The 15,911-nt window shown below is 49.6% G+C and overlaps 1 protein-coding gene across 1 annotated transcript in view; it reads left to right on the forward strand.

Annotated features, from left to right (window-relative positions):
* Positions 1-5,413: 5,413 nt before the first annotated feature.
* The window catches only part of GABBR2 (gamma-aminobutyric acid type B receptor subunit 2), a 370,642-nt gene continuing 360,144 nt past the window's right edge, over positions 5,414-15,911 (forward strand). Inside the window, exon 1 of the mRNA XM_069576091.1 lies at positions 5,414-6,432. Coding sequence (XP_069432192.1) covers positions 6,109-6,432 — 324 coding nt within the window. The 5' untranslated portion in view covers positions 5,414-6,108. The remainder of the gene's footprint in view (positions 6,433-15,911) is intronic.

Here is a 15,911-nt window from a genome sequence, read left to right on the forward strand (position 1 = left end):
AAAAGGTTTTTTTTTGTTTTGTTTTTAAAGAAAGCTTAAAAGAAGACCTCCCTGTTGCTGGGAGTTAGAACAGAGGCAGGCATGACTGACAGGCAGACTGAGAACAGGGTATTGGAAACTAGACCCACTTCCCAGGAGAAGGCAGCTGTGGCAATGGAGATGTGAGCAACTGGCACCAGAGTGGCGAGGGCTATCCAGCCCAATGTGGAAGGAGGACGGACAGCAGGGGAGGCCTGGTTAGCCTCCCGTTGTCAGGGTCCTGCTCAAAGGGATGCAGTGTTAGCGGACACCAATGGACTATGCACGGTCCCCTCAAATCCCCAGAAAGGGAACAGGTATCCTCTTTCAAGTGGGCCTTAGGAAGCATCACTACAAACAAAGCTACTAGAGGTGATGGAACCAGTTGAGCTATTTCAAATCCTAAAAGATGATGCTGTGAAAGTGCTGCACTCAGTATGTCAGCAAATTTGGAAAACTCAGCAATGGCCACAGGACTGGAAAAAGTCAGTTTTTATTTCAATCCCAAAGGAAGGCAATGCCAAAGAATGCTCAAACTACCACACAATGGCACTCATCTCACACACTAGTAAAGTAATGCTCAAAATTCTCCAAGTCAGGCTTCACAATATGTGAACCGTGAACTTCCAGATGTTCAAGATGGTTTTAGAAAAGGCAGAGGAACCAGAGATCAAATTGCCAACATCCACTGGATCATCGAAAAAGCAAGAGAGTTCCAGAAAAACATCTATTTCTGCTTTATTGACTATGCCAAAGCCTTTGACTGTGTGGATCAGAATAAACTGTGGAAAATTCTGAAAGAGATGGGAATACCAGGCCACCTGACCTGCCTCTTGAGAAATCTGTATGCAGATCAGGAAGCAACTGTTAGAACTGGACATGGAACAATAGCATGGTTCCAAACAGGAAAAGGAGTACGTCAAGGCTGTATATTGTCACCCTACTTATTTAACTTATATGCAGAGTACATCATGAGAAATGCTGGGCTGGATGAAGCACAAGCTGGAATCAAGATTGCTGGGAGAAATATCAATAACCTCAGATATGCAGATGATACCACCCTTATGGCAGAAAGCGAAGAAGAACTAAAGAGCCTCTTGATGAAAGTGAAAGAGGAGAGTGAAAAAGTTGGCTTAAAACTCAACATTCAGAAAATGAAGATCATGGCATCTGGGCCCATCACTTCATGGCAAATAGATGGGAAACAGTGGCTGACTTTATATTTTGGGGCTCCAAAATCACTGCAGATGGTGATTGCATCAATGAAATTAAAAGATGCTTACTCCTTGGAAGGAAAGTTATGACCAACCTAGACAGTATATTGAAAAGCAGAGACATTACTTTGCCAGCAAAGGTCCATCTAGTTAAGGCTATGGTTTTTCCAGTGGTCATGTATGGATGTGAGAGTTGGACTGTGAAGAAAGCTGAGTGCCATGCATGATACAGGATGCTTGGGGCTGGTGCACTGGGATGACCCAGAGGGATGGTACGGGGAGGGAGGTGGGAGGGGGTTCAGGATGGGGAACACGTGTACACCGTGGCAGATTCATGTTGATGTATGGCAAAACCAATACAATATTGTAAAGTAATTAGCCTCCAATTAAAATAAATAAATCTATATTTAAAAAAAAGAAAAAGCAGGAAAGAAAAAAAAAGAAAGCTGAGCACCAAAGAATTGATGCTTTTGAAGTGTGGTATTGGAGAAGACTCTTGAGAGTCCCTTGGACTGCAAGGAGATCCAGCCAGTCCATCCTAAAGAAGATCAGTCCTGGGTATTCATTGGAAGGACTGATGTTGAAGGTGAAACTCCAATACTTTGGCCACCTGATGTGAAGAGTTGACTCATTGGAAAAGACCCTGATGCTGGGAAAGATTGAAGGCAGGAGGAGAAGGGGACAACAGAGGATGAGATGGTTGGATGGCATCACCGACTCAATGGACATGGGTTTGGGTGAACTCCGGGAGTTGGTGATGGACAGGAAGGCCTGGCGTGCTGCGGTTCATGGGGTGGCAAAGCGTCAGACACGACTGAGCGACTGGACTGAACTGAACTGAACTGATCCTCTTTCAACACAGCCCCAACCTCTAAACTCAAGTTTGGAGACTAGCTTCTGGTTCATTTGTGTAGGAAGAGGGCGTGGGAGAAAGGATTGCTCTAGGAGGCAGGATTTGGGGAGGAAGATGAGTATTGAAACCATACAGACCTGGACTGACATTCATGTTTTATCACTTTCTAAGGATGTGACCCTGAGCATATTGCTTTCTAAAGTCTCTATTGTGTTTCTTGTGCATTTTATTCTCATTAACAATATGAATGATTATTAACCTTGCAACTTCTCACCAGTTCCTCTGCTTGTAGCCTGGTTCTTGCTACCATATGTAGCTTATCGCAATAGCCTCCTCACTGGTCTTCCTGCCTCCTCTCTTCCCCCTACCAGCTTCCCTTCACTGGACAGATCAAATCACATTGCTGATGCACCAGTTCCTTCTGGTTGTTCCCTACTTCATCATGTGCAAACCAGAGTTCTCACAATGCCCAGATGCTACCTGATCTCACTTGCCTTTGACCTTGGGTACTATGCTTTTCCCCTTGCTTACTCCACTCCAGCTCCACTGGCTTCCTGGCAGTTCCTTGAACATGCCAGGCACACTTCTGTCTTGGAGCCTCTGCCCTTGCTGTTCCTCCACCTGGAACACTATTTGCATGTCTGTCTTATTTACCTCCATGACGTCTTTGCTGAAAAGTCATCTCAGCGTCTCCTTCCATGACCTCCCTATTTCTAATTGCAGCCCCACCCTGTCAGTTTCAATCCTCTTTCTCAATTTATTGTTCTCCATAGAACTTTTCATAAACTGGGAAACTAAAATATCTTCTTCTTTCTGTTTATTGTCTCTCTTTCTCCACTAGAATGTCAATTTTATGAAGGCAGGGATTTTATTTTATTTTTGCTGGAGAATAATTGCTTTACAATGTTGTGTTGGCTTCTGCTGCACAACAATGTGAATCAACTATAAATATACATATACCCACTCCCACTTGAGCCTCCCTCCCACCCTCATCCCACCCCTCTAGAACATCACAGGGCACCAAACTGAGCTCCCTGTGTTATATAGCAACTTCCAACGAACTATCTGTTTTATACATGGTGGTGTATATATGCCCATTCTCCAGAGGCTCAGCAGTAAAGAACCTGACTACCAATGCAGAAGATGCAGGAGATGCAAATTCAGTCCCTGGGTTGGGAATATCCCCTGGAGGAGGAAGTGGCAATGCAATCCAATAACGCTGCGTAGGAAATCCCATGGACAGAGAAGCCTGGTGGGCTACAGTCCATGGGGTTGCAAAGAGTCAGACACGACTTGGTAAGCAACAAAAACAACAACAGTGTGTATATGTCAGCGCTACTCTATCAATTCATTCCACTTTCTTCCCCCACTGTGTCCACAAGTCCCTTCTCTATGTCTGTGAATCTATTTAAGTGCAGGGATTTTAGTTTGGCTTGTTTATTTCTGTATCCTCAGCTTCTAGGACACTGCCCAGCACATAGTAGACACTACAAAACATTGATTGAAGGAATGAATGATTATTATAAAGCAAGAGGGCTGAACTCAAGCTCTAGAAGAACACGGAGTTGAAACTGGTGACCAAGGTTGGAACTCAGACCCAAGGAAGCATGCCAGTGATCCAGTTACCCAGACTGGAACACAGGCCAGAGCAGGATCTGGGAACCAGAGAGATGCCCTGACATCAGAAGTGGGGTATGAGCTCACAGCTTGGTCTGGAGCCAGACTGATGGAGAGTAAGACTGGAGTTCCTTGGGTCAGGGCTGATCCCTGGTGTCTAGAGGTCAGGTCACCTCATAAATGGAGACAGAGAGGCGGAAAGGTAGTTGCCAGGCGGGGCCTTCAATCACTTAGTAAATGTCAAGCAAAGTTGTTCCAGCTTTCAACTTATTCCCAGATGTAGGTGTCAGCAGATACTCCATATTGGCATGGCTTACAAGGAAAACATAAATGACTAAGGGAAAAAAATGAAAATGCTCATTCGGAAACCTGAGCTTAGAAGTTGAGGAATGGTAGCTGCTGGAAGCCTATGACTAGGGGCTATCTGTGATGTCAAGATCACATCACAGATATCTTGAGGATTACATTGTCCTCTGGACCACCTTTTTTGGTGGAGATGCTCAAGGGGGCTCTGCCCCTTTCAAACCCCCCAGCTGGGAAAGGCTAAGTAGAGCTTGGGAGGTCGTGTCTGCAGAAGCCTAGAAAGAGGAGTTGGATAGGAAGAATTTGGCCCAGTTTCCCTAGAGCTGTCCAAGTTACTCTCCAGGAGTTGGGCTCAGCTTCTCCTCTCCATCTTCATGACTCCTGGTAATAACCTAGCCTGTGATTCAAGGCTGCCCCTGCCTCACTCCAGAAGATCAAGTCTGTGGACAGCATGTGGTCCAACATGCCCAAGGAAAGCAAGGTCCAAAACAATTCAGTCAGGGCAGTTCCCTTCCCACAGGGGAGCATGTTTCTGGTCCTGACTTCACTGCACTGATGTATAGAGCTCCTGCTGGCTCTGGGTTCCAATGCTCTCTCAGTAGTTCTTTGTACTTCAACACGCTATGAAACCTCCCAAAGTATGGGTCTGTAAAGTGAGGATGATATCAAAGTTCTTGGTTCCTAGGGCAGTTGTGACGGTTTCATAAATGTAGCAAGTGTTCAGTGAAGGTTAAGTTCTCAACCTTGTTTCAAGGTCGTCGGTATTGCCCACAAATGGTTGGTTCAAGGTTTTCTGAAATGATGTTGCCCCCCTTATTGATCACCTCTTGGGATTTTATATTTTAATGACCATGATTCCTATTGTTCAAGCTTGGAGAGGTACAAGGACCCGAGGCTCTAGGTCAGATTACAGGACTGCTAATTAAGGTTAGCCATTGCAGCTGGCGCGACCTGTCAGACAGAGGGCCAGGTCAAGGGGAGCTTGGATCCACTGTGGCCTGAGGATAGTACTCCGACCTGGACAGGCAAGGGTGGGAGAATTCCAGGGCGGAGCCCCCTTTGGGAATGGGGACATGGGGGAGGTCAAACGCCTGGAGGGGGCGATCGCACACGCAAGGCGAAGACTCCAGGCTCCTGAGGTTGGCAAAGGAAAGCTCAGACTAGACGGAAGAAGGGGGCTTTCAGCCACACCTTAAAGGCCAGAAACCTCAGCACCAAAGGGCATTCAACCGCCGGCGGTATTTTTGGCCGCTCCTTCGGGCTCAGTCATGGCCCCCCAGACACCAGCGTAGAGCAGGGGAGTGTAGGCTGCAGGTGCCTCTAGGACGCCTCTGTGGCGCGCTCGCAGACCAGACCTTCCCAGCCAGACCTCCGAGAGGCAGTCCCAAATCATCGTGCAGGTGCTACAGGAAGCGCTCGGCGAAGCGACCGTGGCCACTGCGTGTGCCAGCACGCCTTGCTCGTTCCTTCAGCCGCTGTCCCCCAGAGCTCAGGTCCAGGCGGTCGCGGGGCAGCCAGCGCGGCGGAGGGCCGGGGGCGCGGGTGTGCGTGTGCTGGGAAGGCGGCCTTCCCCGCGGCCGCCGCAGCGCCAGCGCCTCCCCTCCCCCGGTGCGCACGGCTCGTCCGGGTCCCCGGAGGCGGCCCGAGCCGCCGCGGAGCAGCCTCGCCTTCGCCTCCCGCGTTTCCTGCAGCTCGCCCTCCCCCGGCCGGGCTCCAGGGGCTGCTGCCGAACGGCTCGCGGCGGGAGAGCAGCTCAGAGCGCGCACGGGGGCGGGCGGAGGCGGCCTGGTTCGGGGCGGCCGCGCCGGAGAGAGGCGCGCGCGGAGACGCCGGCCCCCCTCTTCGCGTTTGCTCGCTTGCTCCCCGCCTCCCGCACTCTGCTCGCTCCCACCCCTTCCCGGCGTGATTGATCCGTCACGGGCGCCGCCGCTGCCGCTGTCGCTGCCGCCGCGGCCGTTCTGTGCCTAGCCGGAGCCTGAGCCCGAGCCGGAGCGGGGATCGGCGCCATTGCGCGGGCGCCGCGGGGAGATCTTGGCGCGGGGCGGCGGGCCGGGCCAGGCCATGCGGGCCGAGTGAGCCGGCGCCCGCAGCCCGCGGCGCGGCATGGCTTCCCCGCCTAGCTCCGGGCAGCCCGGGCCGCCGCCGCCGCCGCCGCCACCGCCGCCCGCGCGCCTGCTGCTGCTCCTGCTGCTGCCGCTGCTGCTGCCGCTCGCGCCCGGGGCCTGGGGCTGGGCGCGGGGTGCCCCCCGGCCGCCGCCCAGCAGCCCGCCGCTCTCCATCATGGGCCTCATGCCGCTCACCAAGGAGGTGGCCAAGGGCAGTATCGGGCGCGGCGTGCTCCCCGCGGTGGAACTGGCCATCGAGCAGATCCGCAACGAGTCGCTCCTGCGCCCCTACTTCCTCGACCTGCGACTCTACGACACCGAGGTGAGTGTCCGGCTGCCCGCGCCGTCGGGGCTGTGGGGGGAATGGGGCAGGACGTGTTGGACAGAAGCAAGCTTCGGCCCTTGGGCAGAGCCTTCATTGAGGCTGCCGAGGGCACCTCAGGCTGGGGCTCAGTGCTTACCCTCTGGGTCCCGCCGGGCTTGGCTCGCACAGCTGGTGCCAAGATTTGCTGAGCATCTTTCCCCTCTGGGATTGTGTCTGTGTGTATGCTTGTGGGATGTGGGATAGAAAACTAGGGTCTCCTTTGCCCAGAGAAAGAGGTGGTAACTGAACCTGCCGAAAGGCCTGCAGTGGTCACCCCTGCCCAAGTCCCGCTGGTGGGGCTGTGGAGTGCTAGGTGGGAAGAACAGGCGCAATGACCATAAACTGGGCCATCAAGGGCTGGAGAGGCCACGGGCCTGCTCGCGGGCCTCAGAAAAGCCGAGCTGAGCTTTTGAGGTCCAGAGGGCTCGGGGACCCAGGGGCTGGAGCGCGCATCAGGGCTGGGCGCCTGGTGCGCGCCAGCAGCTTGGAACCCGCACCGGTCCGGCCGGTGTGGGGCCGCCGGCTCTGCAGCAGTGCTTGCTGCCTGCAGGTGCCTGGCCCTGCCTGTGGCCCTAGCGGTTTCCTGAGGAGACCCCTTCCGGTTAGTTGCTCAGAGTGTCCCGAGCAGGTCTCGCCCCGGACGCGCGAGTGTGCGGCCGCGCCGCTGCTGGTGGCCGGGCGGCTGCCGGCGCAGTTTCCCGGGGCGCAGACTTGAAGCACGGACTTGGAGCGCAAGTCGGCTTGTCTTCCCGGCCTCTTTCTCTGAGGGGAGCAGAAGAGCCGAGAGATTTCCTTCCTAAGCCCCCTCCTTACACCCTCAGCTTGCATTCCAGCTGTAGCAACAGCGCACATCTCCGCCGGCCCGAGAACTAGGGTGCGCCGAGGGGGCTCAGAGGAGCAATCGCTGGCCGCTTGAGGTCGGGTTTGCGAGTTTTTCCAGACTGAGCGAGCTCCTACGCTCCGGCCACAGCGGCTGAGACGCGGCCTGAAGGGGGCAGTGATTTCCTGTGCAGAACGCTCGGTTGGCGCCTCTTCCACCGCGCCAAGCCGGGCCAAGGCAATGGGCTTAATTGACCCGGCTTCCTGGGGCTCCCTGGGCACTTCTGCTCGAGTCCTGGTGTAGAAGGGGAGGGGAGGGTCGTCGTGCCACGCTGATGGGGCACCCTAGGCTCCACTTCCTTCTCTGTGTGACCCCCGCCCCCCGCCGCTTTTGGGTCCCCGGAAAAAGCAGGAATCTGGATTGCATCTTATTTCCCGCCTCCCCCCTTCACGGATGAACCAGTCTGCTCTGCGATGTAAATAAAAGGTGAAGGAACGGGTGGCAGTTGGTGGTGGTGCCCGGAGGTTGCTGCAAGCGGAGAGGCTTCCTTTGCCCTGGGAGGATGTAAGCTGGGAGCTGTGCAGAGCCAGCCCCTGTGGAATCATCTCTGAATGACATTCCTGTCTTCTCCAGAACATTTCAAGTTCTCTGGGGGTACTTGTCCGACACACATAAACAGAGAGGGCAATGCAATTATACCGAGCCATGTCTTCTGGGTACTGTTTCTCTGTTGCTCAATCTTTTTTTTTTTTTTTTTTTTGAAAAGGACACAGGAGAGCGGGTTCTTTGGAGACAAAACCATTTATGGACAGGGCAGCCCTGTTTGCATCATCACCAAATATTGTCAGCTGCATCATGTTTTCACCAATTTATTCCATTCAGAAAGCTTCCCTGAAAGAGACTTCATATTAACTTGTTAGTGGCAGCAAAGGGAAGGGTGCTCAATTTCAGGACGTGGGTTGATGCTTTTATATTGTATTTTCAAGTGTGTCTTGATGACTTTCTGAGTGAGAGGGGGCCTAAAGTCAAGAGGATGAGACAGTCAGAAGGCACTTGAGCTCGAGGGAAGGAGGGCAGAGGGTAATCTCAGCCTCATGCGAGCAGAGGCATTTCTAGCCATTTGAAGGGGCACAGGGCATGGGCTTTGGGATGGCTCTGACCTGAGTCTGGTCAGAAACCTAGCATCTTCCCCGTGGGTGACCTTGAGCAAGGGATTTAATCTCTGTAAGCCTAGATTTCCACTTCTGAAAACCTGGGACTGTTATACGTACTCCGTTGGATGGTATTGTGACGCTTAAGGGAGATAACTGGCCGGAATGGAAAATGCCTTGAGCTGGCAGCACAGCGGCCAGTCCTCTGGCATGCTGTAAGCGCTCAATAAATGTTTCCTGCCTTCCTTTCCTTTCTTGCTTTCCCTTTCCTCTGTCCTAGATTCACAAGTAAGACACTGCAACTTTAGATTTGGTAAAATGGTCACCACTAAAATGTTAAGTTTGCTTATTTGTTTTTCCTCATCTCATGAAGAGTCAGTGAAGTTATCACCAGAAAAAAAGAATCTTGGCTTAGAATCAGATAAATATGTTATCTCCTGCCATGAGGTGTCACAGTAGGGAGAACACCCAGGTGATGGAATACTTAAGTTTTTCAAGTGGCCCATCTTTATAGAGTAGAGGGACTTTCTTTCTAAAGCCAAAGTAAAGGATCAGGCTGAGTAATTGCAATAAAACCTGAAGGGTGTTTGGGGCTCGTCTTAGAGCGTTTGGACCCTATTTTATTCAAATAGGATGTCTTTATGGATTGAATGTACTCTTTAGTCACTTGTTGACTGTGTCACTTGATGTCTATCGACTTGAACACAGGATGGATGTGGTGAGCACATTGTGGCAGACTTTGCTATCGTTTGCTCTCAGTCAATGGCCAGAAACTATGGGCAGCCAGGATGGACCTCTGTCCACACAGCCTTACAAGAGATGGAGATTAGCAAGACATGGGTTAATCTGATCACTGGGACCAGCCTGTCTCCATAAAGGAGCCTCCCCCACACACTTATTCAGTTGCCCCTCTGCTGTAATTAGAATAGCAATAAAGGATTCAAAGCCCCACCCAGTGCCATGTGTTTGTACAAATGAAGCATCCCAGCAGAATCTCTGCTAGGACCTCTCTTCTTTGGTGTACTTCAAATCACTTCAGGAAATACTTCTTTATGTATTCCAAGGAACATTTGAATATATAAAAACACAAGCAAAACAACAGAAAATACAGATAAGAGGAAGCGTCAGAAACCACATAGAAAAATGGGCATTATTGAACCCAGAACCTGGGCTGAGATGACTATTGCATTTTTGTGAATTAAGTTTTAGTGCTGAGCTTCTTGGCAGTCAAGGTTAACAAGTAAACCTTGTTAGATTAGATTACTCATGTTTGTTTAAAAGACTCGGAGGGACAGTGTCTTTTTTAAATAAAAGTTTTACAGGTTCAGAAATAGTCTTCCTGTGGTTGTTTCTCATGTAGTCATATTAATAAAATTAAATAATAACCAAGGGATGAGTTACAAATATTATTGGCTTTTCTGATTTATTTAAAGTAATATTCATTTTAGAAAAAAAATTGTAGAGAAACATGAGAAAACTGCATATAATCCACCTACGCAAAGATAATTGCATCTAATAATTAGCATTATTCCCTTCCAGTTGCTGGTGTTTACTATTTTGTGTACTTGAGATCTCTATGCATCCTTTTATATTTTGTTTCATTCACTTAATATTATAGCATGGTTCTTTCTCCATGTCCTCAAATCCTCTTTGCAAAGATGAATTTTAGTGGCTATTTACTATTCTATTCTATTAAGTCATTCCCCTATTGTTGGGTTTGTATGTCTTCCCACTTGTTACTATTTTAAATTATTCTGTAATAAACTTAGGGAAAGTTCAGGGAGCCAAAGGAGCATGTTCCAGGTGTGCACCTCTCAGAAAGTCTACCCCATTGCAGGGATCCAGCTTGGAGAACCTAGTGATTGGTGAGTATGTCCTTTCCTTGAGTGGGTTGCCAAATATCTGTTGTCTCATTCTTTGTGCTTTAGAGTGGACCAAAACAACTGTGGGATGGAGGCCAAGCTTTTCAAGGAGGTCTGAGTACAGCTTAGTAGACATTAATTGAGCGCTTACTGCATTTATTACCCACTCCAGTGTTCTTGCCTGGAGAATCCCAGGGACGGGGGAGCCTGGTGCGCTGCCGTCTATGGGGTCACACAGAGTCGGACACAACTGAAGTGACTTAGCAGCAGCAGCAACTGCATTTATTGGTATTGCAGCAAGAAGAGGTAAACCCAGTCCTGGATTCAGGAGAGGAGCTGGTGGATAGGGAAGAACACAGCAAGTACGTGTTTGTCATTTTCAACACAAGATAGAAAGTAATCCATCTTGATGTCTGCACATTTCTGTGACTATACTGAAACCCATAGAACTACAGACTTTAATAGAATAAATGTTATGGCATATGAATTATATCTCAGTATAGCTGTTTTTAGAAATAAAGAAAAAATGAGGTCTTCTAGGATCAGGCTCACATCTCTGTGGTTATACCCCACTGCCTGGCATGGTACCTGACCCTTAGTAGGTATACTGCTTAGGAACCTCATTACAGGTGACAGAAACCCAACTTTAACAGGCTTATGTGGCTGAAAAATCCTGGAGTGAGCTGTATTCAGGTATGGCTGAATCCAAGAACTTAAATATCTTAAAAATGTCTCCCTCTTTGTCTCTTGGCTCTGATTTCCTTTGTGTTTGGCTTCACCCTCAGTCAGGCTCTCCCCATTTGGCTGTACAGATGGCCCCTAGCAGCTGCAAGTTAACACCCTCCCAGCTTAGAAACTCCAGTAAGAAGAGTGTTTCTTTCCTGACTATTGCAGCAGAAATCCTAAGCTCAGCTCTCATTGGCTTGAGTTGGGTCATGTATCTATCCTCAAACCAATAACATGATATTGGTGGGTCTGGGACATCTATCAGCCTTTCATGCAGGAACAGGATGGTGAGGTCAGCTCCATCCAACCACACTGAATACAGAGTGGAGAAGAGGTGATTCCTCAAAGTACATCAGAGGCTGTTAAAGTGGGGTGGATGCCAGGTGGGTCTGATCACAGATATCTACTTGGGAAATGCTAAGTTCAAGAAAGAAGCAATAGATGCTGGGAGCATTAAGAGAAAGGGAAGACCACGTCTAGATCTCCTGGAAGAGAGGAGGTCAAGATGAGTCTGGAAGGGTGAATATAATGTTTACACAAAGAGGTGTGGGCTCAGGCAGATGGAGGTTGGATCCCAGAAACAATCACCAAGATCAAAGGATAGAGGACACAAAGTGTGAGGTGTGTTTGGGGAGCACTGACCTATTCTGTTTTCAGCTGAGTGCAGGGTTTGTAGAAGGAAAGGCAGACTGGTGGTGGGTGTGGAAGGCCTTGAATGCCGTGTCAGGAAGGTTGGCCTTCATTTTGGAGCAGTGAGGAGCCATGGAGATTTTTGAACATGAATGTGACAAGATAAAGGACAGTAGGGATGTAGAGATGGGAAGGTAGACAGGAGAAGGAGACAGAGAAGCCAGGAAGCTGTTGTAGCAACTGAAGGGGTAGGTGCTGGGCCCTGAGCAGAGATGGAGAGGGGATGGGGGTGCTCCGAGGCCTGACTGGGCAAGAGAGGCGGGAAAGGGGAGCTTGAGAGTGGGGGTGTCTGGCAGACCAAACAGTAACTGAAGTCAGTTGCACTGCAGGGGAACGAGGAGAAAGAGTCCCCGAGGGGATGAGGCTGGGCACAAAACCATACCCTTCAGCTCCACTGGCTCCAAACACCTGTCAGATGAGCACCTCATCATGTCAGGAGACTTGGGTCTATATCCCCATTGGGTACTATGTACCTGCCTGGTGACCTTAGACAAGCCACTTTGCCTCTATTTCTTCATCTGTAAAATGGGGCAAATATACTAACTGCCTGATAGGATATGGGGATCAAAGAAGACTATCTGAATTACTAAAGTAATTCAATGCTTGATGTACTATGAGTGCTCAGTAAATATTCACGCCAGTTTTGTCACCAGTCTTATTATTCCTGTACCAGGTGGATATGATGATGTTGACCCCACAGAGCTGAATTAGGAATAAATATAATGGATATGGAATCTCAAAACATGATGTAAAGCCATGTTTCTCTGTCATCACTTTCTGGTGCCATGTTGCTGAAAAGGGTGTTGGAGAAAGAGGATGTGAGTGCGAGATCTTTATTCATGTGCATCTCCCAGCACATCTTCCATGTCTGTCTCTTTCTCCCCTGCCGGACTGTAGCTCTGGGAGGGAAGGGCCAGTCTGATGCCCTAGTGTTTTACAGGCAGTGGGCATCAGTGGATGTTTGCTGAGCTGGAACTATAAGTGAATAAATTAGAATCTGCCGTCTGAGTTAGCTTCCCACAGTGTGAATGATTTCTCTGGATCACTTCCTCAGAGAAGCTCCACCTCCCCAACACCAATGGACTTACTTAGAAGACCCCATGTATCAGGATTAAGCCGAGCTGCCTCCTGCATGTTCCCACAAGCACTGGCCCCCGAGCTTTCCTGGCGTGAAGGAAATGCCCTTGGTCATGCCATGCCTATTCCCAACCAATTTCTCAGACCTAGCCAGGCACCCAGGAGAAGGTGCGTGGAATAATACACCTTTAGAACTAGATATTGGGCTAAGACTTTTAGCTCACTGCCTATATTTTTAAAGGGCTCTTCTTTATGTATTTGGCCTCCCCTCTAAGGAAGATCATCAACTTCTTTATGCAGAGATGTGAGATCTCAACAGGGAAATGAACAAGCTGAAAGTGTAAGACAGGGGTGAAAATAGAAGTGTTAAATAAATTCATTGAGTTTCCCAGGTGGCGCTAGTGGTAAAGAATCTGCCTGCCAAAGCAGGAGATGTGGGTTCAATCCCTGTGTCAGGAAGATCCCTTGGGGGAGGGCATGGCAACCCACTCCAGTATTCTTGCCTGGAGAATCCCATGGACAGAGGAGCCTGGTGGGCTGGTCATAGGGTTGCAAAGAGTCGGACATGACTGAAGCGACTTATCACACACACACACAGAGGATATATAACTTTTGTTAGTCAGGGTGGACTTGGCAGTGCTGCATCAGCAAATCCTGAAATCTGTTTTGCTTGACACAGTCAAATTTATATACTAGCTCAGCCAAATCCAGTGTGGGTCAGAACCTCCTGGGAGGCCCTCCTCCAAGTGAGAACACAGGACTCCAGGCTGCTCTTATACTGTCACTCTCCCATCTTTGGCATCAAGAAGACGGGGACAGGAAGAAATCTGTAGGGGAAGGCACACGAGATTTTTGGCCATCTTTACTTGGAAGTGGGGTGTATTATTTCTACTCATATTTCATTGATCCGAAATAGTTGTTGACCAACCTAACTTAAAAGGAGGCTGGGTTATGTAAAGGAGCATGTGGATGTCATGGACGCTTGTCGTTTGGGGTCCATCAAGAGTTACAGGCCAAGATGGATGTACAGGTCCCAGAGATCTTAGGGGTAATACTCGTGAAAGATAAAAGAGGAGGTAGTGAAAGCCTCAGATCACAGTGCTGTTCTGACACCTGTGAAAGTAAAGGGAAAGGAAGGAGAGCTGGGAGAGGAGTTTCAGAAAGTCTTGGGCAGCCCATTGGGGTGGGGTGCTCCAGAGCAAAGACTGCCAGTTAGAGGGATCAGTGAAAGTAAAAGTTGCTCAGTTATGTCTGACTCTGACTCCATGGAGTGTAGCCCGCCAGGCTCCTCTGTCCATGGGATTCTCCAGGCAAGAATACTGGAGTGACCAGTCTCTTCTCCTGGGGATCTCCCTGACCCAGGGATCAAAGCTAGGTCTCCTGCACTGCAGGCAGATTCTTCACCGTCTGAGCCACCAGGGAAGCCTGAGGGATCACATATCGGAGACCAAAAGAACCAGGCTCTAGAATCCCTGCCCAGCTTGGTCAGTGGCTGCAGGCTCCCTGGGAAGAATGTGTCCTTGTCTTAATTAAACACTACAACAGATCTTGAAGCTACAGCTGGAGGTTTAGCTGAGGGCACTTGTCCTGTAGATTCCCCCTTTAAAGGAGATCTGACTGGCCCACCTAGATGGCTGCCATAGTTCCACCTATTTCTGCTCCATCATTGTAATGCTACATGTTGTGATGGAGAGAGCTTTCTGCCAGGCCCTTTTCTAGGCTCTGGGGTACAGAGATGGATGTGACATGGATCCTGCCCTTGAGGGTCTCACAGCCTAACTGGCGGTCACACAGTGTGACCTGACCATGGTCAGGAGGGGTCAGGGGAGGATGATGGGGAAGGCATACCCCTTCTTGAGGCACCTGTTTGGTCATTCCCCATGTTGTTTGGGGATGAAATGTAAGTGGCTTCTTATTGCTTCCTTTTTTGGTTATTTATTTTGGTTCTAGGAAGGTGAGAAAATTAAATGGCATAGTTTGCCCAATGAGCATCGCCTTCATCTGCTCCTTTTGTTTATTCTTATTCTCTCTGCTTATGTAACAGTTTGCAGTGAGGCTGGTGAGATGCCTTTGTCTCTGTACCTTTCCAGGAGCCAGCAGGTGTGCCAGGCTGAAACAACAGGAGTGTGAGCTCCAGTTGGGGTCAGTGGTCTGGGCTTTGGTGCTAGGTTGGTTGCTAAGACCTCGATGGTCTAGATGCTGGTGCTAGGTTAGTTAATAAGTCTTTGCTCTTCTGTATGAATTGCAGCACTGAGGATCTCTGCTCCACTGTAAGCACTCCAAGGGCAGGCACTGGGTGTGTCTGGCTCCCTTGTGTATACCCCCACCCCTCTAGGCAGTATCTCAGGGCCAGGCACAGAGCAGGAGCTCAATAAATATTTATTGAACAAGCAAATAGACCTAAAAGCTTGGAACTCAGTTCTCTGATTCGAAGAGGATTAATGGGTATAGTTTTAACAAATTGAGGAAGTGCTTTTTATGCCAAGCCCTGTGGGGTGAGCTTTCTGCTTGCTCTTTATTCCTTCTTTGGTGCTTTGTGGGACCTGGGAGTTGTGCAGAGGGAAAAGAGTACCTGTCGGATGTTCCAGTAGAAGATTTTGTGCAGAGCTAATGTCAGTCTTTGGAATTTCTAATGCTAATGTCATTTCTTTGGAAGGAATGATGCTGAAGCTGAAACTCCAGTACTCTGACCACCTCATGCGAAGAGTTGACTCATTGAAAAAGACTCTGATGCTGGGAGGGATTGAGGGCAGGAGGAGAAGGGGATGACAGAGGATGAGATGGCTGGATGGTATCACTGACTTGATGGGCGTGAGTCTGAGTGAACTCCGGGAGTTGGTGATGGACAGGGAGGCCTGGCGTGCTGCGATTCATGGGGTCGCAGAGTCAGACACGACTGAGCGACTGAACTGAGCTGAAAGTCAGTCTCCTCTCCCCTGACAAACACACACACCATCCTCCAAGGTCTTCTACCATCAAACCTGGGGAAGAAATACTTTCCAGCATCTGAGAAATATTATGGTTTTAGGAGATTAGTTTATTGGAGCAATACTCTAACTGGCAGTTGGCAGCTGTAGGAATCAGGTTCTGATACCCCATTCCCACCTCCAG

This window comes from Ovis canadensis, chromosome 2, assembly GCF_042477335.2.
Source record: "Ovis canadensis isolate MfBH-ARS-UI-01 breed Bighorn chromosome 2, ARS-UI_OviCan_v2, whole genome shotgun sequence".
Lineage (NCBI taxonomy): Eukaryota > Metazoa > Chordata > Mammalia > Artiodactyla > Bovidae > Ovis > Ovis canadensis.